The sequence below is a fragment of the Hemibagrus wyckioides genome, linkage group LG25, assembly GCF_019097595.1.
Source record: "Hemibagrus wyckioides isolate EC202008001 linkage group LG25, SWU_Hwy_1.0, whole genome shotgun sequence".
Lineage (NCBI taxonomy): Eukaryota > Metazoa > Chordata > Actinopteri > Siluriformes > Bagridae > Hemibagrus > Hemibagrus wyckioides.
In genome coordinates, this window is record NC_080734.1 from 14302361 (window position 1) to 14322764 (window position 20404).

The 20404-nt window shown below is 36.7% G+C and overlaps 1 protein-coding gene across 5 annotated transcripts; it reads left to right on the plus strand.

Annotated features, from left to right (window-relative positions):
• The first annotated feature begins 312 nt into the window (after positions 1-312).
• Positions 313-20059, plus strand: ptk2bb (protein tyrosine kinase 2 beta, b). Of its 5 annotated transcripts, none has more exons than XM_058379351.1 (32): positions 335-470; positions 3443-3489; positions 3854-4047; positions 4712-4890; positions 5167-5254; positions 5345-5424; positions 5561-5623; positions 6912-6966; positions 7593-7733; positions 7835-7909; positions 8888-8989; positions 9080-9197; positions 9447-9486; positions 9567-9610; positions 9721-9768; positions 9875-9972; positions 10101-10182; positions 10300-10400; positions 11094-11209; positions 11310-11410; positions 13891-13980; positions 14904-15108; positions 15233-15341; positions 15424-15507; positions 15610-15732; positions 15895-16044; positions 16169-16204; positions 16712-16736; positions 16859-16905; positions 17105-17239; positions 17387-17467; positions 17713-20059. In XM_058379351.1, the coding sequence occupies exons 3-32, from the start codon at positions 3862-3864 to the stop codon at positions 17950-17952; spliced, it is 3042 nt and encodes a 1013-aa protein (XP_058235334.1). In that variant the 5' UTR covers positions 335-470; positions 3443-3489; positions 3854-3861; the 3' UTR covers positions 17953-20059. The 5 variants fall into 5 exon arrangements, with proteins under 5 accessions (XP_058235331.1, XP_058235329.1, XP_058235330.1 ...); XM_058379349.1 differs by having other exon boundaries at positions 336-470; positions 3813-4047; positions 17713-20058; XM_058379348.1 differs by lacking the exon at positions 3443-3489 and having other exon boundaries at positions 313-470; positions 3813-4047; positions 17713-20058.
• The last annotated feature ends 345 nt before the right edge of the window (positions 20060-20404 follow it).

Below are 20404 nucleotides of genomic sequence, written 5' to 3' on the forward strand. Positions count from 1 at the left end.
TACCTTCAATACCTACTACATCTCCTGAACAGAGATCCTTCTTCTTGTAATTTCTGACTCTTAAGCAATCTTCCTGATATCCCTGCTCTAATTCTGCCAGATTGTCTTGCTCAGTCTTTGCACATTTGCTTTGACATAGCTGTTAGGCTACAACTCTGTAGGGTATTTGACTTTCTTAACAATAGCTTTGGAAACTGAGAGTGCAAACTCTTCTCTTTTAACTCATTTACTCTTCTTGTGCAGAAACTCCCCGGCGTCTACAAGCAGGAGTAAACTTTTAATCTCCTCCCCCATGCTTGCTAAAGTTGGAGCAAGTTGCAGAGGAGAACTAGGAAGTACGAAGGGCAAGTCAAGCTGAGGTGTGGCCTGCGAGTCTCTTCACCTCCTCCACCTACCTGAAGACGGAACGAGTGGCACCACTAAGAGGGACTCTTCTAATGACATGAACAGGACTGAAGGCACTATACAAGGTGAGTGAATCATCAAATCATTACTTAATGTTAATGTTAATCTCATACTTTGATCTTGCAGGCTTTATCAAATATATAGCCTGATTGAAACAGTCAGGTGCTCGTGGCATGCTTGGTTCTGGATTGCACATAATTTACATTTGAGCACCTAACCACAGAGCCATAATATGAGATAATTTCTTATGAGATAATGAATTAACTTTTATTTGATTTCGGAACTAAAAGCTAATATTTGCTTGGCTGTATAGAGCTCCCCTGTAGGACATGTCTGCGCAGGCCAGGTTGTTGCACTGCGCATTCCACTGGCCCAGGCTACAGCACAAACAGCCTACTACTACACTCTCACATATAAAAACTACTAAAACTACACCTATCCTTCTCTCTGGCTTGGTATCTTCAACCCTGACACCTAACTGTGTCTCTTTTATATTGTAACGTAAATGCAGTACACCTGTAAGTAGGTGCACGATTGGATCACCACATATTATATAAGTGTAGACTAATACACTACATTTCAATAGCTCACATTTTATTCCCTTTTCCAGATGCACCACCACCCTAGCAAAAGGAAAAGTACAGTTTAATACCTTTGTACCATGTTAAAACAAACAAACAAAATACTTTGATACCCAAGCTTACCTGTTGCGATTATAAAGAGATTTGTCTCAACCATGTCATGTCAATGCTTTCTTCAGTGATATAACAATGTTACTAATATCCTAATGAACCTGGTTCGAATGGGACGTGTCACTGTAGCTTATGTTAGGATCATGTCTTATGTTGTTGTTAAGCATAACATCTGACAGGATTAGCAGAACAACCCAAAGTCATCCTTTGTGTTGATACATTGTTATCTGTTGCCTCATCGCCTGCGCAGCTGCTGTAGTGAATATTTTCTATACTGATTGAGATATATTTGCCTGCAGCAACTTGATTTAGTCACATTTAGCAAGTTCTGGCATGATAGTCTGCTGGAAAGTTTCTCTTAGCTCTTGTTTATACGTCTAAGTGTATATAAATACACTCGAAGGTTTCTTGGGATAGCTAAGAGTTCATTGCTTCCTACAGATGTTCTAGCTCGAGCTCACTCTGACAGAGAACAACAGTGTTATAGGGTTTTTAGTTTTTTTCCAGATTCTTTTATCTACAAAACTAGAATTTCTTGTTCATGTTACCCTTTTAAGAAAAAAGTACTGCAGCTATAATAAATAAGCAATTATCTTTCTCAGCAAGCTCAAATTTAGCATGTATGCAAGACAATGAAAATAGGTTTGTCCAGAATTTACTTTGACTTAGCAAACAAGCTAACTCAAACTCAAACAATTTGCCTTGAGCAGTTTAGCTAGCATTTAGACAGCTGTTACTGAGCCGCAAAGGGGTCTAACTGATATCACGATGTCTTAGGGTGAAAAAAGTAATATAAAAAAATCACAATAAAATAATAAAGAAACTCTACACTAGGGAGACCTTAAGAGAATGGGTTTTTAAAAAAGGATTGGGGATAAGCATGATCATATTTTTCTTTTATTAGCTTAACATACTTTTTCTTGTTTTTTTTGGTACAATTTTGGATGGAAGACCTGCCACATTTGCATAAAATTATATTCATACTTTCTTGTATGGATGTCTATTAATTTTTAGTGATTAATGTTTATTTTCCTCATTCTTTGTCCAATGTTTTTTTTTTTTGTACATTTTTTATTTGACAGGGATCATTGTTTTATATGTTTACTTAAAGTTGGGTCTAATGTGAACTATGCATCATAGAAGCCACAGGAAAGATCCCACAGAACAGTGTATGCTTGGAACAGTGTAATAAAAATGTAATTCAGCTAAAGTCAGATTCCATACTTGAAAAAGGCACAGTTAGCTACATTTCAATAAAATACTTTCTGTAAATAATTGCGTATTCTTTCATCATTCACAGTAGGCAGAAATGAGAAATCTTGCTTAGAGGTTATACCATGTTTTCATAGACGGTATCCGGCTCTTCTGTAGAGAACCCTTACTTTAACCTGTCTGATTTTCTCTCTGTGAGTTGTAGAAGTGACCTCTGGGGGTTGGATCGCACTAATGTGTTACCAAGCTTACAAAACTGGTATTTGTTTTAGTGGTGATGAAATGGTTGGTGGAGAAAAGCTCATTTTGTCTCCATTCCGTTTCCTCTTCATTGCAAAAACAAGTAATTAGCATTAATTTCAAATCTAATACAAATGAAATTGTCCGTAACTTTTGGTAGGTGTTGCTACTTTAGTCAGCTCTGAAATACAAGAACTTTATTTCATTGAAGGGTAACTGAAGAATTAATGCTCTATTATTCCCTTAAATGATCCTATAGATAGTATGACAAGATGTGAGAATGAGACATGTAGCTTCAGCCTCATGAGGAATTCATTGCCTCAGGCTTGCAAAACTAGCAAGGCGGGACACTTGACAACACACACACACACACACACACACACACACACACACACACACACACACACACAATACTATGCACTTCCCGATCTGAGAAGAATCCCTGCTGACAAATGTAAACACTGACATTACAAATAGCCTTCTGGGCAATTCATCTTCTTGGTGAGGTGATGGCATTTTTCAGGATTGTTACAATTAAAATTTTACAGCTAGACTTGTGTCCTGTCTAGAGTTGTCTAGAATTGTTTACGATGGTGAAGATGAGCTTGCCACCAATTCCTAGCACATTAATACATTACTTAATAATTTACATTACTTGCTAGCTTGGTAACTGATTAGCTAACATTTCTGGACAACATTGTGTTATCAGGATAAACACCTGGTCAGAGCCTTTAAAACACTGACGACCGTCAGGTTTTTCATGTGAATCCCAGTAACGTTAGGATGTGATTGAAAAACAAAAATATATGGATAGAGATGATCTGGTAAATGGCTGTAAATTTTAGAGGAAACAGAGAAACACACTGGACACTAATTCATTTTGCTTGCAATAGTTGGTGGTGCCAGGAGGCTCTTGCAGAAGTGAAGGCATTGTGCTTGTGTAAGTATCTCCATGAAAGTGAGAGCAAACATGCACATTTTGGGCTGATGGATTTATGCTTTTAGTTTCTGCATAAGGACACTTTGAGGTGAACAGATCACAGTTACCTGGGATTTTACTGCTGTTTAATTTTGCTGATGAATCTACTTCAGTGCTTTTAACTTTGAATGTATTCACATTACAGCTTGGATCTTTACTTTTTGTTATTTTAGACAACTAACAGTTTGAAAATATGTTTACATTTTATTGCCAAATTTTATTGTAAAGAACAAAAACACAAATATTTTATAAATGAGTGTGTGTACTGTATGTGTTCTCCACAGGCCTGGTGTGGGTGTAATGGTGTGCTTTTTGCTGTAAGCAGATTTCAAAATGGCAGGTGATACCAACACACTGTCATGGAAGTTGCCAAGCCCAGACTTTAATGGGCCCAAATCTCCTGTGTTTGCCCTTGCTGGAGAGGGAGGCCCTGTGAAAATCCTTAAAGTATGCTTCAGCAGCAGCAACAACCTGAAAAACTTCAAACTTGTCAAGTGCGATAGCTCCTGGAAGATAAGGGTAAGAGTCAATAAATGGCGAAGTGAACACAGTGTACACAGTGTATATACCATTGTTTCTCGATGTGCATCTCTGTAGCAGTAAAATTTTAAATAAAATTGTTCCTGTATGTTTTAAGGAGAAGATGGAAGTATATTGTTTTGTGACATTACACAATTAAATTGTAACTACAAACAGATAAAGTACATATTCCTTTACTGAAAAATAAAAATATAAGTAATTGCAGTATAGCTAGAATATTACATATAGTTTACAATTTTTTGCAAGTTCAGAATAATTTTGAATATCAGTTATCAGACTACATCACACCTCCCTGTTGGTGATGATTAAAAGCACACCCTGTCATTTTTATTATTAATTGGAGTGCATATTGAAAACAGTATTCAGTTATCAGACTTATCACTGGAGGACTCTGACAGTAACCGTGAGCTTATTCTTGCTGGTCTGATGATGTAACAGTCTGAAATTCAGACTCTGAATAATGTAAGTACACATTAAGAAATTCCGTTTTAAGGAAAGATAAATATATATATATATATATATATATATATGGGTGTTTGGGTTGGTACTGTATCTCTCAAATGTGCCCCTGCATATGACCTTTCCTTGCTGATTTACTGACTTTCAGAATTTACAGACTTATTGTTCTTCTGTCTATTTGCAGGCCATCATCCAGTCCATCCTGATCAGTGGGCGTTTGGGTCCTAATGTGCAGAATGCCAGCTGCTTTGGCCTGAGACTCAAACATCTGAAGTCTGAGGAGCATCACTGGCTGCATCCTGATTTGACTGTAAGTGAAGTGGAGCAGCGCTATGAAAAACTCCATTTGGAGGCAGAATGGAGGTGAGGAGCAATGCACAATACATTTACAACTCTCATTTGTAAACCCAGAATGCTATGAGGCATAATATTTTATGTAATATTGGTTTCAATAGCAATAGTGCTTTACAGGATAAATAATTAATAGTCTTTCCCAAATAATATGCAATTAATCAATATAATTAACAGTAGGTTATTTTACACTTGCAGCCATTAAGGGTTAACCCTAACCCTAACCCAAGGGGTATTATTTAAGTTTTGCAGCCATCGCTTTTTCTAACACTGTTTCCTGTGTTTCAGATATGACCTGAGAATTCGCTACATACCAGCTAATTTCTTGGAGACCTTTAAAGAAGACAGAACTTCACTGTTATATCTCTATCACCAGGTTAACATGATAACACAGAACATATTGATCTCCTATTTAGAACTGATTCATTGATTTTAATAGTTTATATCATGTGTTGGTGTGGCACAGGTTCGCAATGACTACATGCAGCAGTATTCTAATAAAGTCAGTGATGGCATGGCGTTGCAGCTGGGGTGTCTGGAGATCAGGTAGGACTAATAATAACTCTTAGGCCATTTTTATATAAAGCAATAATATGCATAATTTTGTAATACATGTATTATTATTCTGGATATTTTTAATTATTTTATTTTCTACATTATGGCTGATTTGTCTTCCTGGCAGGAGGTTTTACAAAGACATGAATGCCAAAGGCCTGGAGAAGAAGTCCAATTTTGAATTGTTAGAGTAAGTTAGAAATCGGTCACATTTCATCAATAGTATTTTTTATTTATTTTTCTAAAACAACACATCCCAAAGTGTTTTATTCCTCTCATACCACACTGAGTTTGTCAAAGCTAACATTTTAATTAAAAATGACTCCAAATTTTATGTTTGCAGTTACATTTAAAGATGTCCAACATCCATGAAACAAGTTTTTTTTTTTTTGACAAAGGTCTCTTTATTTACAATTTTACAATATGCAAAGAAAAAACAGAAGAAATACAACATAGCCCAACCCAACCCTTTACCCATCAGACATAAAGCATCAGTTACATTGTACAAAGAAGACATGAGGGAGAAAAGAAAAGAAAAAAAAAATAAATAGATAAATAAATATAAATAAAAAATAAATAAATAAACAAATAAATAAATAAAATTATATGTATATATATATATATATATATATATATATATATATATATATATATATATATATATATATATATATATATATATATATATTTATTTACAACAAATGACAAAAAAGGTTGCTTTATTTGTTGTAAATAAATATATATATATATATATATATATATATATATATATATATATATTTATTTACAACAAATGACAAAAAAGGTTGCTTTATTTGTTGTAAATAAATATATATATATATATATATATATTTATTTACAACAAATGACAAAAAAGGTTGCCAGATTGCGTAGAACTTCTGGGAAGACCCTTGCAGAGAGTGTCTTATTTTTTCCAGTTTAAGATACTGCCCATTAAACAAGTTTATTCTTATTGTCATTTAATACAGCTATTATTACGTTATAATAGCTATAGCATTAATTCCATTGCCGGCCTCAATTTTTTTCCTTTTTTTTTAATTAGTTAGACTAAAATATGCAATATGCCAATTTAAAGACAAAATACAAACCTCAAAGCCTGAAAAAACTTAATCTGAAAACAGCTGACAGATCAGTCAGATCATTACAAAGCACTGACATTCTTGTCTCCTTCCAAAAAAACATTTTTTCTAATCCATTTATTTCGATCGAATTGTAATGCAAGTTGTTACTATAGAAACTATATAGAATAACTGCATTAATGTATGCAATCTGGCAGCCCAATCTGGCAACCCAAACATGCACTTATAGAAATCGGAGCATTTGACAGCACTGTGGTATGTGTTGTAACATATAACATTGAACAATCATAAAAATGTCTACTAAGATCTGTACTATAAATGTATTCTGAGTTACTGCATTTTGGCAGCAGTTGAACTGTATTTTATACTTTCTTCCAGGAAAGATGTTGGACTAGACCTTTTTTTCCCACAGAAACTGATTGACAGTATGAAAGTAAGCATATTAGATTTTTTTTTAAAATCAATGTCTGTTTTTAATGTAATAATAATTTGTCACAATATCAGTTTAATGACTGATAATAGTCTAATATAGTATTTTATACATGGATGATCAACACCAACAGCACTGAATCCTGAACACTTGTCTTGGGGTGCCTAAGTGGCACAATGTCTAATGGTTTACATTACTTGATCACAAATCCTCATAGCCCCACTCTAAAATCTAGTGGAAAGCCTTCCAAGAAGAATAGAGTTTATTATTAGCCAGCTAGATAGATAGATAGATAGATAGATAGATAGATAGATAGATAGATAGATAGATAGATAGATAGATAGATAGATAGATAGATAGATAGATAGATAGATAGATAGATGTTATCACCTGTCACACACAGGTGAACTATTGTACAATGTTATTGCAAATGGTAAGAATGACCTCCTTTAACATTCTCAAGCAAAGAGGGACTCAATCTGGAACGGGATGTTCAAAAAGCACCTAAGAGTGTGATAAGCAGGTTTCCACAAACCTCTAGCCTTATAATGTACCTCTAACATCAGCAGTTATTAGGGCTCAGTAACTGTTCTGGGCTACATGGAGATCTTGTCGTTGTTTGTCCTCAGCCGAAGCAGCTCAGGAAGATGATCCAGCAGACGTTTCAGCAATATGGCACACTCAGAGAGGAAGAGTGCATGGTCAAGTTCTTTAAGACCTATGGGGAATTCATTAATTTTAATGAAGAGGTTTTCCCTTGTGAACTAGTGGTAAGTTTTTAACGACTTTATCGATTGCTTTGTTTATCATCTGAGAATGATTTGGGTCTATATGATCTAGATGTCATGTCGTTGTTGTCATCTTCTTACAGCAAGGCTGGAGTCTAACAGTGGATTTAGTCATCGGAGCAAGGGGTATTCGCCAGCGAGCACAAAGCGATTCATCGGTAAAAAATGGTTCAAATGTGAAATTCTTTCAAGTGTTCGGAAATAAATGAATAAAAATAGCACAGTTTGTCTACCAATCAAAGAAAGCGTTGATTTACTACTTGGGAATATTATAATATTAAATTTATTGTTGATGTATTACAGAGCTCCTGAACAAGTATAGAAATAATTAAAACTATTCGAAAACGTTCCTGTTATAGTCTGTCACTGTGTTGACATTTCAGTGAATATGTGCTGATGATCTGTTATAAGATATAATGAGATATTTGATATCAAACAGCAAAATTGGCATTATCCCTGCTGTGGTCAGAATGTGTGCATGTCAAACAAATCCATTTATTTCAAAATCAATCCACTCATTTTATTGTTAATAATGGTATTTGGTGGTCTGCTGGCACAGCAGGTAGTGCTGCTGGCTTAAAGTCCATGGTTTCATATGCTCTTCCTCCATAACCGATTTCCCCCCAAAACAATTTGCAGTAGGTGGATTGGATAAATCATAGGTAGGTACGAGTTTGTGGATGTGTGTGTGTGTGTGTGCGTGTATGTGTGTGTGTGTGTCTACAATAGACTGGCATCTCTTCCACTGTCTCTCCACTACCCAGGATAAAGCAGTTACTGAAAATGAATAAATGATGTATCGTTTTTATTCCTTTAATTCTCTCTATAATGTAATAAACCAAGTTAAATTATTGATGTGAAATTTTAGATGGTACATAGCAACATTATGGCATCCAATTACACATACTAATTAGACTCAGATTCTCAGGCCCATGTGGTTTCTGTAAATTACATGAATTTACAGGTCTTAATGAATTGTATGGAGCCTAAATTTTGTGAAGCAAATGAGCTTATTAACACATTTGATGACAAGTATTGTGTGTAACCAGTATGATATTATTGTGTTATTTGACAAATGTCGTTCGCAATTGTAACGACTATTTCTCATTGCATGTTCGATTTTGTTTTTCTTTCAGACAGTTTGCCTAGCCGAGTTTAAACAGATCCGAAGTATTAAGTGCACTACACAAAGTGACACCAAAGCTCTGTTAGACATTGACATCAAGGGAGCCAAACAGGTAAGCATCTCATTGTGGTTCCAAGCTATAAAATGTAGTTCATAAAATGCCTCTTTCATAACAGCATTATTGTGCCCATTTACCTCTCAGCCTCTCTCAGTCAATGTACCTACACTGGCAATGGCAGAGAACATGGCTGACCTGATTGATGGCTACTGCAGGTTGGAGAACAACACAGATTCATCAGTGATATCTCGGCCCAATAAAAGTAAGCCAGAGGTTCCATTTATCTTTCCGAATGTCATATAATATAGTTCACCAATTACATATTTCCTTAGGACTATGAAAGGATAATTGATGATCTGTTGGTGAAACTACACAAGATTTAATTCATATTAAGTCTCGCCTTATTTTAAGTCTTAGCTCGAATTTCTAGCAGCAGTCACCAGCATAATTTATGTTAAATGCTATTGAATGACACTCTTAATAATAAAGCCATATCATATAACTGTTTTAGGTACAGAGCTCCGTAACTCCCTTCCTGCAATCCCCTCAGGGTAAGTGTATACCTTCTGGTTGTACCTATACAGTACAATTTTCTGGATTTTCCTAAATGTTTTCTCACATTATTCTTTAGTCTCGTGTTGCCTGAACCAAAAGATACTGAACGGCACAGTAGGAGTGAGTACCCATATGTTTGCTCTTCCAGATATTGGTCATCACAAATCAACCTTTAATTTGCTTTGGTTTTTTTTAACAGCTTTTTCATACCAGTTTCATGCATGTTTCAGATTCTGATATATACTGTGAAATTCCAGATGAAAAACCTCCACCTCCTGGTACGTATAATGTTTTATTTTTTGCCTTTTTTATTGATACTGTACTCCTGTAACTCATCTTTACATTTACAAAGACACCCATGAGCACTTTATGTTTTGTGTTCAGTGGTGAAATACGGAATCTCTAGAAAGTCCATTAATTTGGGACGTATTTTGGGCGCGGGTTTTTTTGGAGAGGTGTATGAAGGAGTTTACAAAAAAGAGGTGAATTGGAAAAACTTATTCGTTTTTTTTCTGTTCCTTTTGAATAATTGAATATCTGGGAAAAGATACTGGAATTATATGTTATACATATTTTATATAATAGTTAAAACATTGTGTGTCTGAATTAGAATGGTGAGAAAATCAAAGTGGCTGTAAAGACCTGTAAAGAGTGCTCACCTGATATCATGGATAAATTCATGAGTGAAGCAGGTAAAAATGAGAAGTTTTCTATCATTATACAATATGCAAAGAAGAAAAATCTCAGTCATTAACAGCTCTTCTAGTTTGCTAACCTCATTCATGTTTCTGGCTTACCTAATCTCTTAGCTATTATGAAACAGCTGGACCACCCTCATATAGTGAGTCTGATTGGAATTATAGAGGAGGAACCTGTGTGGATCGTCATGGAGCTCTACCAGTTTGGTGAGGTAAGTGGCAGAGATGCTTCAGAGGGCGTATTTAATTTTTTTTTTAAGTTTGCACCGCCAGAAAACCCAAAAATACAATTATATATTTAATGTATTAAAGACAGTGATGATTATAAAGTGATGAGTGGACCATATTGATACCTTGTATGTACACCGATCAGGCATAACATTATGAGCACTGAAAGGTGAAGTGATTAACACTGATTATCTCCTCAGCATGGCACCTGTTAGTGGGTGGGATATATTAGGCAGTAAGTCAGCATTTTGTCTTTAAAGTTGATGTGTTAGAAGCAGGAAAAATGGGCAAATGTAAGGATTTGAGCGAGTTTGACAAGGGCCAAATTGTGATGGCTAGACGACTGGATAAGAACATCTCCAAAACTGCAGCTCTTGTGGGGTGTTCCCGGTCTGCAGTGGTCAGTATCTATTAAAATTGATCCAAAGAAGAAACAGTGGTGAACCAGCGACAGGGTCATGGGCGTCCAAGGCTCATTGATGCACGTGGGTAGTGAAGGCTGGCCCGCGTGATCCGATACAACAGACGAGCTACTGTTTAACTCGGGAAAGGAGAAATGCTTGATTCTAATTAATCAATACTGTAATTCCATCAGTAAGGAAATCCCCCTGTTTAATGCATTGTTTCCAGTGATTAATTTCAAAATGTTGATTTTATTTTACTTTTTAAAATTTCAGCTTGGAGATTACTTGGCCAAAAACGAGAAAACGTTGACCAATATCACACTAGTCCTGTTTAGCCTGCAGATCTGCAAAGCTCTGGTTTACTTACAGGGAAAGAACATGGTACACAGGTATGGTTATCCGAGTCCTTTGAAAGAATATGCCCTTTCTCTGCTTATTTACAATCAAAGATAAAGAACACATTTACACTAACTTCTACATGTATTATAGAGACATCGCTGTGAGAAATGTGCTTGTTGCTGCACCAGACTGTGTGAAGCTCGGTGACTTTGGCCTGTCCAGATACATAGAGAATGAGGAATATTACAAAGGTAAGCCTCGGCTGATTTGTAGGCACATAAAAGCACCGGGCTTTTCAAAGGCCTGCAGCTGCTCAATCTTAGTCAGGCAACCTCTAGCAGAATATTAATGATGACCAGCTCAATAGCCATGTACTGAGGCATCACTTAGCAGGATGGAATGACTGTATAATCAAATTCATTTATTTATTGTCCCCACCTTTTATTTAAAGTGTGGTTTAATGTTTTCTGAACTGTTGTGAGGTTTAACTATGACATGGATTCATGTAACTCTTCTTAAGAAATTGTCTCAAATATGTATATGTTAACTGCTTGTGAAACTTTCTATCAGCAAAACACTACTCATTTATTAATATTAATGTTCAACAGCGATGGAGTTACGTGTGATTCACTAGAAACTAAACCTTAACTCATTATCGAACAGAAAACCGTGTATTATTTCTTTACTGATTATGTAACTATACACTTTTCATTATTGGCCTCTGCACCATTTACTTGTCGTTATTTATCACATTTATATCTTACTTGCTCAACATGTATTTAATTACATTTCCTATTTAGCTCTGAGATTTTATGACAGCTCTGAGGTCACCGATCTGCATAACTTAGTGAGTGGTCTGACAGTTTGAGAGATGAGCTTCAACCTTTGTAAAATAAACATTAATGTCAGATATATTCCAGGAGCTTTCTGAGGCTGCATCATGTTGGTATCAACAACATTTCAGCATGTCAGTGTATATATATATACACAGAGTCTATATATATATATATAGATCCACCTTATATATATACACTATATTGCCAAAAGTATTCGCTCACCTGCCTTGACTCGCATATGAACTTAAGTGACATCCCATTCCTAATCCATAGGGTTCAAGTTTGGAGGTCTGTAGCGATTGACTCTGCAGAAAGTTGGCGACCTCTTCGCACTATGCGCCTCAGCATCCGCTGACCCCGCTCCGTCAGTTTACGTGGCCTACCACTTCGTGGCTGAGTTGCTGTCGTTCCCAAACACTTCCACGTTCTTATAATACAGCTGACAGTTGACTGTGGAATATTTAGGAGCGAGGAAATTTCACGACTGGATTTGTTGCACAGGTGGCATCCTATCACAGTTCCACGCTGGAATTCACTGAGCTCCTGAGAGCGACCCATTCTTTCACAAATGTTTGTAAAAACAGTCTGCATGCCTAGGTGCTTGATTTTATACACCTGTGGCCATGGAAGTGATTGGAACACCTGATTCTGATTATTTGGATGGGTGAGCGAATACTTTTGGCAATATAGTGTATATATATATATATATATATATATATATATATATATATATATATATATATATATATATATATATATATAGAGAGAGAGAGAGAGAGAGAGAGAGAGAGAGAGAGAAAGAGTTTTTAGTCTGATGGTTTCCTTAGTCTGTGTCCTAGTGAAGCAGTATTGAGGTATTCATTGATGGAGACTTCAGAGCAATTTTGTACGTCGCTCTAAATAAGTGAATCTGCCAAATGCTATAAATGTAAATGTAGATGGTAAATGAACAGGAAATAGGAGATAAGCCAAGAATTACAACTTTAAGATGTTTGTACTGTAAGTTTTGCTTACCTGCTTGTTAGGTAATTATGTTTGCTTGGATGGAGGTTTTTGTGTAACTTGCTGTCCTTCAGTAAATTTAACACAACACAATTTAACACAATTTAACTTAGTTAGCTAGAAAGAAAATGACACTTGATGTATGCCACTGTTCCACTCTGTAATTTGGTTGCATATAGCTTACAAAAGTGCTGCTGTAAGAGCAGATTTTTTTGTCTGAAATTGCACACTCAGCTAATTCTACAAATATAAATATTGCTAACTTTATTGTTCTGGAATCAGGTCCATAACTGCTTATGTGTGGAAAAAGACTCCACCAGCACTAAAACATACTCAGTTGTAATGGCATCATGATATCAAAACACTGTGGTCATGCATGTTTTGAGAGAAGAGAACTAAGCTTTAGGGAGTGGGGAACCTTATCACAGGCTACATCTGGCCGAAATCTGATTTCCAGTATCCCTTACAGGCAATTGTGAAATGATGCAGGCTTTGGGGTCCTGAGTTGGCCTGGCTTTATATACTATTTGAAATCTTAAGTCAGCAAACCTTGTGCTTCTATGAATATTATTTTTTTGTTATAAAACCCTACAATATGACTACCATTTTTAATGCCCAGTTAAAAACCCCATACTGACTGTTTGCTGTTTAATGATTCATGCCAAATTGGTATAGTATATTTTGGTATAGCAGTATATAACATTTTTATAATTTTCCAAAAGCCCTGGCACAAAAAAGTAATGCACAGATTTTTCTGGGGGGTGACAGAAATGCTCAGTTCTGTCCTCAGATCACATTTATTGTGCTAACAAAACTAATTTTCTTTTTGCTATGTAATTGAAAACCACATATTTTAGGTTTCAACTAAACAAAATTTCTCTTCCATTTTTCAGCCTCTGTTACACGATTGCCGATCAAATGGATGGCCCCTGAGTCTATAAACTTCCGTCGGTTCACCACAGCCAGTGACGTGTGGATGTTTGGTAAGCTGTCTATGCGTTAAGGGATTAAAATGCATGTGTGGGCATGTGAGCTGGAAGTTGTGCCACTGGGATTAAAGGTTGCACTGGAGCTCAACTAGAAGCAAATTCATCATGGCCAAGAGATTATTTTATTGGCCAAGAATGAAGGATTAATGGATCTTTCAACTGTCTATCAGAATAATGTTCTAATCATATTTAGAAAATCAACAGTACAAAGTGGAATCTCGAAATCAGACAAAATTCCAAGTTCCCCTCAATGCAGAACAAAATGTTGATGGGTTTATGGTTCAGGTTAGGGTTAGATTTATACTATATTTTGGATTCAATTCAGTATTCAAATGTAATAATACATTTGAACAGCTGGCCAATGCATTGATAAGTCTGCTTACTGAGTGCTCCAGAGGCAAGGGTCGACATTTCTGCACCTGTGCCTCTGGGTATAAATGCAGACTAGACATCCTTCGTTTTAATGCCAGCATTCCCCTTGAACCTGAGAAGAATTTGGAAATTCTCTCTGATATGTTGAGATAATGGATAGTGCTGCTTGTGGGCTTAAATAACATTAGCCTGGCCTGCCTTTAGAGGACTTGAGCTATAGACTCCTCTGAATTATAATCATGGACTCAGTCTATCTGGTAGATAGATATTAATAGAGGAATTGCCCTTCTAGATGTCAGTTTTGTGATATGAGTGCAGTAGAGAGCTGATCCTTCTGTGGTCTTCTGCCTAAAGGCCATGAAATTAGGTCTTACCAAATGAACCTGGAGTTAACTACTTTGCTGATTAAGTTCATCCATTAATTCTGTGCTTTGCAGTTCTTTTGCTAATTGGATTGGATTAGCATTCCTTTGGTGTGGATTTTGGTTCTTTCAGCTCGCTCAGAGAAAAATCAATTTAGCTGCTTTTGTGCTGCTCATATCCAGCTGTCTGCATGTGGGAGATACTGAGTCGGGGGCAGCAGCCTTTCTACTGGCTGGAGAACCGTGAAGTGATTAACCAGCTGGAGATGGGCATCAGACTGCCTAAGCCAGAGCTGTGCCCTCCTGCCCTGTACTCACTCATGACCCGCTGCTGGAGCTACGACCCCAACGAGAGGCCCACCTTCACTGAACTTGTCTGCAATATCAAGTAATCTCTCACTAATAGTCTCAGGAATTGTTCCTAAAACATTGTATACATCACTTTTTTTTACTTAGAGCAAGTGTGTCTGTGTTGCACTAAATTGTTAACCTAAGCATTCTGAATGATCCAGTGATGTTCATAAAATGGAGAAGGACCTGGAAGCAGAGAAGGAGAGAGACAGACAGAGAGCCACCAGGTTTCTTGAGCCAAAGTTCAACTTTAGTGAACCGCCTCCCAAGGTACTGTATGGCCTGCTTATTATTTAGTCAAGTGTGCATTGTGACTCACATATAAGCCTTAGATTCCTCCCTGCATTCATAGTTGTCTATTTCTCTTTGCATGCAGCCTTTAAGACAAAACCCTGTTCGTTTTGGGAATACCCTCAGCATCGGTCTGCATATTCAGGTATTGTGTTCAATTAGATATGCAATATTCATTTATTTATGTTTAGACTTTTGACAGTCCTTGTGTGTGCTTTCCTCTAATACACTACATTTTCTTCCACAGCTAAATGAGGCTTTGTGTGCCAGTTCTCCAGATTTGGTTAGTCCATGTGACTATCAGTCTCCTGTAGACTCCACCAGCAACCTCATAGTTCCCAGCATGCCACTTCGGCGCCTCAGTCTAGGAGTAAGCCTGCCTTTCAGCTTGTTCTAACATTTTATTGACATTTACAATGTGATTGCATGTAACAATAGTATAAATATGCCTGTAAGTCCTTTATCTGAACTGACTGTGTGTCCTTTAAATGATTTGAAATGCACTTTCTTCTATTCTGTTTGAATGGGACAGGAAGGGGAGTTCAGCGTGGGACCATCCAGCATGGAGGATGCACAGCGCCTGTGGCAGTTAGAAAAGGAGCGAATGCGGGATACCATAAAGAAGCAGAAGAATGAGATGGTGGAGGACAAACAGTGGCTGGAGAAAGAGGAGAAGCTTCTGGTATGAATGAGGATAACTTTAACATATAGAACCATCCACACAATACATATATCTTATATTTTACGTTATCACCATTATTCTTGGGGATGTGTGATACTGATTTTCATGTCTTGCTCTTTTTAAGGCCCCTAAAATAAATGAGAAAACAGTTGTTGTGACGGTAGGTGGTTTTGAGTCTATATTCATTTTTTATTCTATGGCGTCTTCAGTTGCTGGACATGAGGAGCAGTGCAAGTGCTTCAGCGTCATGTGGTTTTTAGGTGCACTGCTTTTTGCAAAGTCTGTTTGGTGGACGATATACAGTGTAAAATAATTTTATGATATGATATTTAGAAGACGTCAAAGCTGCTACAATGAGGAAATACAACAACGAGGAAAAATTGACCAATAAAAAAAACAGAAAGGTTCTTGTTAAACATAAGACATTTGCATTTGTGAACTTGTGTGATTGAAGCAACAGAGGATGTGTTTCTGAAACCCCACTGGTTCATGTTCAGAAAACTGAATTATGGCCATTTCATTATATTGCATTTCAAGTGTTAATATTTTTTTGTATTCATGTACACAAGGAACATTGTACATTATTGAGATAATATTAGGCGTAACCCTAAGACCAAGCAGAACCCTTTACTCAGACCTTTTTATTTTACTCTCTGTTCTCTGTTAGGAACCAGAACCTCAGCCTAACCATGGTAAGCCCTCATTTCAGTCTATATAGGAGTGTTTTACTCTCTGTCTGTTGCATTAAAATACACATTATGTTCATGATCCAGTGTTTGACTCACTTAACCTTTCTCCTTAAACTTAATTACAGATGAACTTCAGAAGCCTCCTGAAAAGCCCCCAAGAATTTCCGTGCAGGTAATGACATAGTGTACACATCGACACACACTTCCTGCATGGCCAGTCAGGAGATATAATCTGCATAATCTTTCAAGTGAATCTTCACTGCAAGTTCATTCAAAGTTCAATCAGTGCCACTTGAGTGTTATAATATTTCGGATGACTGATCATCATTTTTAATGTGCTGTCGTGAATCACTGCCTTGTCTCTCTGTCAGCCTGCCCCTACAGCGGAGCTAGATCGCTCTGAGGACAAGGTGTACCAGTGTGTCATGGATCTGGTTAAAGTGGTAGTGCAGCTGAAAAATGATGTGAACACAGTACCATCCACTGAGTACATATCCGTAGTCAAGGTAACACGCTGGGAGTTTCAAATTATTTTAGGATGATGTGGAAAACTGCCATAAGACACCATTTGGCTGATATTTATGCAAGTACCGTATTTTTGTTTTTGGATCTTTTCATATTGTTTTTATAATTGTTTCTTTTTCTTTCAACAGTCTGTTGGAATGACTTTGAGGGATTTAATTTCCAGTGTTGATGAGGTTCTTCCATCTTTACAAGGAGCTATAAGGACCGAGGTAACTTTGCAAAGTAGCTGCAGTTTCCCACAATTGCCTTGAAGGCAATTTTTTTTTTCTTTTCCTAGTTTAATATCCCAAGGTTTTTCTTCCTTCACAGTTATCTCTCTGTACAGTAAAACTACCCTCAAACCTGAACATTTTCCAGTTACAGCAGGAAAGTGGAGCCCAGGTGATAAGAAAGTGATTAGGAAAGTGTCAGCGTGTTATCATGTGGTTCAGGTTGTGTCTCTCTGTGCTCATAGATTGAGGGCACACAGAAGCTGCTGAATAAGGACATGGCGGAGCTGATCGGTAAGATGCGGCTGGCCCAACAAAACGCCATCACCTCTTTGAAGGAGGAGTGCAAGAAGCAGATGCTGGCAGCAGCTCATACGCTGGCCATGGATGCCAAAAACCTGCTAGATGCAGTTGACCAGGCACGGGTGCGAGCCAACCTGGCCAAGCCCAAACCTGACAATGCAGTCTTTCCTGAAACAGACTAGAGAGAGAGAGAGACTGGTTCAATGTGCTCACAAAAACAATCTGATTCATAAACTCTTTTCTTTGCTGTCAAAAAGGTACACTACATCTTGAGGTACAGAATATATAGACTTAAGGATATTGTGTATTTTAATACACCCTTTCTCCTATAGTTCATGGCTTGTGCCTGAAATAAATGACTGATTATCGATTATCCTATCATTTCAAATTAATTTTCATTTCAGTCAGGAAACCCCAGTGTCCTTGGACATACAGTACATATTACTACAAAGTCTAGCTCCAAGAAATATAATCTTTGTTATAGGTGAGTTGCATATTTTGGAGTGTGAACTAAATTTTCTTGGAGAAATTTCAGACTCAGTTTCATCTATATTCTGAAGAGCAACTAGGTTTTTCTACAGTGAAGTAATATATTCCTTCCCGCTTCCTGTACTGAGCTGCCAGCTGCTGATACAATCAAATACGTACCTTAAAATGCAGTGTTAGTGTGTTGCTGTATAATGTGATGATTAGCTCTTCTACTATTGGTGTAAAACATTTAAAGCCAGTCAGTGGGCATGGCATTTCTTCACTGATTGCAGAAATATGTACGGAAATATGTTTCCCTGTATATAGAGTAAAAGAAAGGATCTACTTTCATATTCTTTCCCAACTCTGTACGGTTCAAGGATATGTGACAGACATACTTGGAAGCAAGAGTTCAATCAAATTGTATCAGGTTTCATAAATGATATCTCAGTGTTGAGTCTTGAGTTTATGTACATTTTTGCAACAAACTGTGAGCTAATAAAAAACAATCCAATGAAATATACAGTATGGTCTCAAAATGAACACTTTATCTTGTATGTCATGCAATTGCAAATATATTTTTCCAGATGTGCCTGTGGAAGTTATATTACTACTGCTAAAGTTTTTCTTTAATTACATAACATTTCTGGGTCTTACTTTTTTTGATAATTAATCAACAGTGTCAGGTTTCATGAACACAAGGCAATTATGATGAATGCACAGTTTATGGACTCAGTAAGCAAAACAATTTCTATAATGTTTCTAAGTAGTTTTAAATGCTTTCTTTCCTGTCAAATCTGTGAACACATTTAGTTGTGTAAAGTGAATTTTGTCCAAGACTTGTCATTCATTTCAGTTGTACAAAAGAATAAAGACAAAAGTGAACCTCTGCCTACATAAAAAAGTATAGTACTCTATCACAAAGGCTTATAATTCTGCTTACTATGAATCAGGAATATACAGAATTTAATATCTTAACACCATCCATTTTTTCTCCAGACAACAAAGAGGAATCTGTCTGCCAGAAACTCTTCCGTGTTCAGCTGGGTTGCTCCTTTTCACCATGTGACAGGCTAAAACTGGCAGAACCAATTTTGGCAGCACCATGGGATATCTTCCTGCACCTCAATATTGATGCAAAGGGCCAAAAGGCAATCTAGTCCTGTCATGCTTAAATTTGTTTTCACGCACCATGCATTTTTAGTGTTGTGTTTTGTGTGCAAGCGTGTAGATATTGATATGATATGTTGCCTGATATGTATTTTACAAATTCTTTGGAAAAAGCTTATTCATCCCTATGACATTTGGATATCGGTGCCACTATTAATATCTACATGCAGCGCTTATTGATTGTTATTACATGTTGGACAAACTGTTTTTACCAATAACAATGAGACAATAGTGGAGAAGTCTAAGAGTGAGATATCAGGGGACATATTGAAAGATCTATTATTTTTCCTGCAGAACAACCTTATCAAGTGAGTAAAAACAGTCAACTGAGTAACTAATTCTACTTTCATGGCAACTGGAAACCTCTGACTCCAGTGTGTTCACACATCTTGACATGTTGTCATAAGCTAACACTTGTTTGGCTTCTGTGTAGATATACAAAGTTTACAATTTTTTTTTATAATTCCTGCAAATATCTGCTTGATTAGTGCTTAAGTTATTACAAATGTACTGTAAAGCATCCTCTTCACCACAATGTCAGTCTTTTGAGCTCTTATTTCTGTGTTGTTTTATGGAGCTCTGTGTCTTTATGTAGTACCAGGGTCCCAGAGGAACATTGTATCATTTCTCTGTGTACTGCATCAGCTATATATGGTCAAAGTGACAATAAAATCTTCTCGACTTGACTACTGACTAGACAAGCATAAGCTAGAAAATCTATTTTAATGCTTAAAACATGGTACTGTTCTTGCACTACGCACACAAATGGGTGAAAGTGAATACATAGATTCCCAACTTTAAAAAACAGGGCTCTTTTTCATCTTCAACCTTTTATGTGGGAATTACAAGCTGGTTAAACTGGAGGTCAGAAATGTCCCAATTTCAACATGGCTATGAACACAGTGTTTATTTGTGTACTGTAATAACCCCTGTGCTATCTTAAACCTATGTAAAGCTCAGTTTTCTAAAATCACTGACCACTGGAAGGAACCCAGT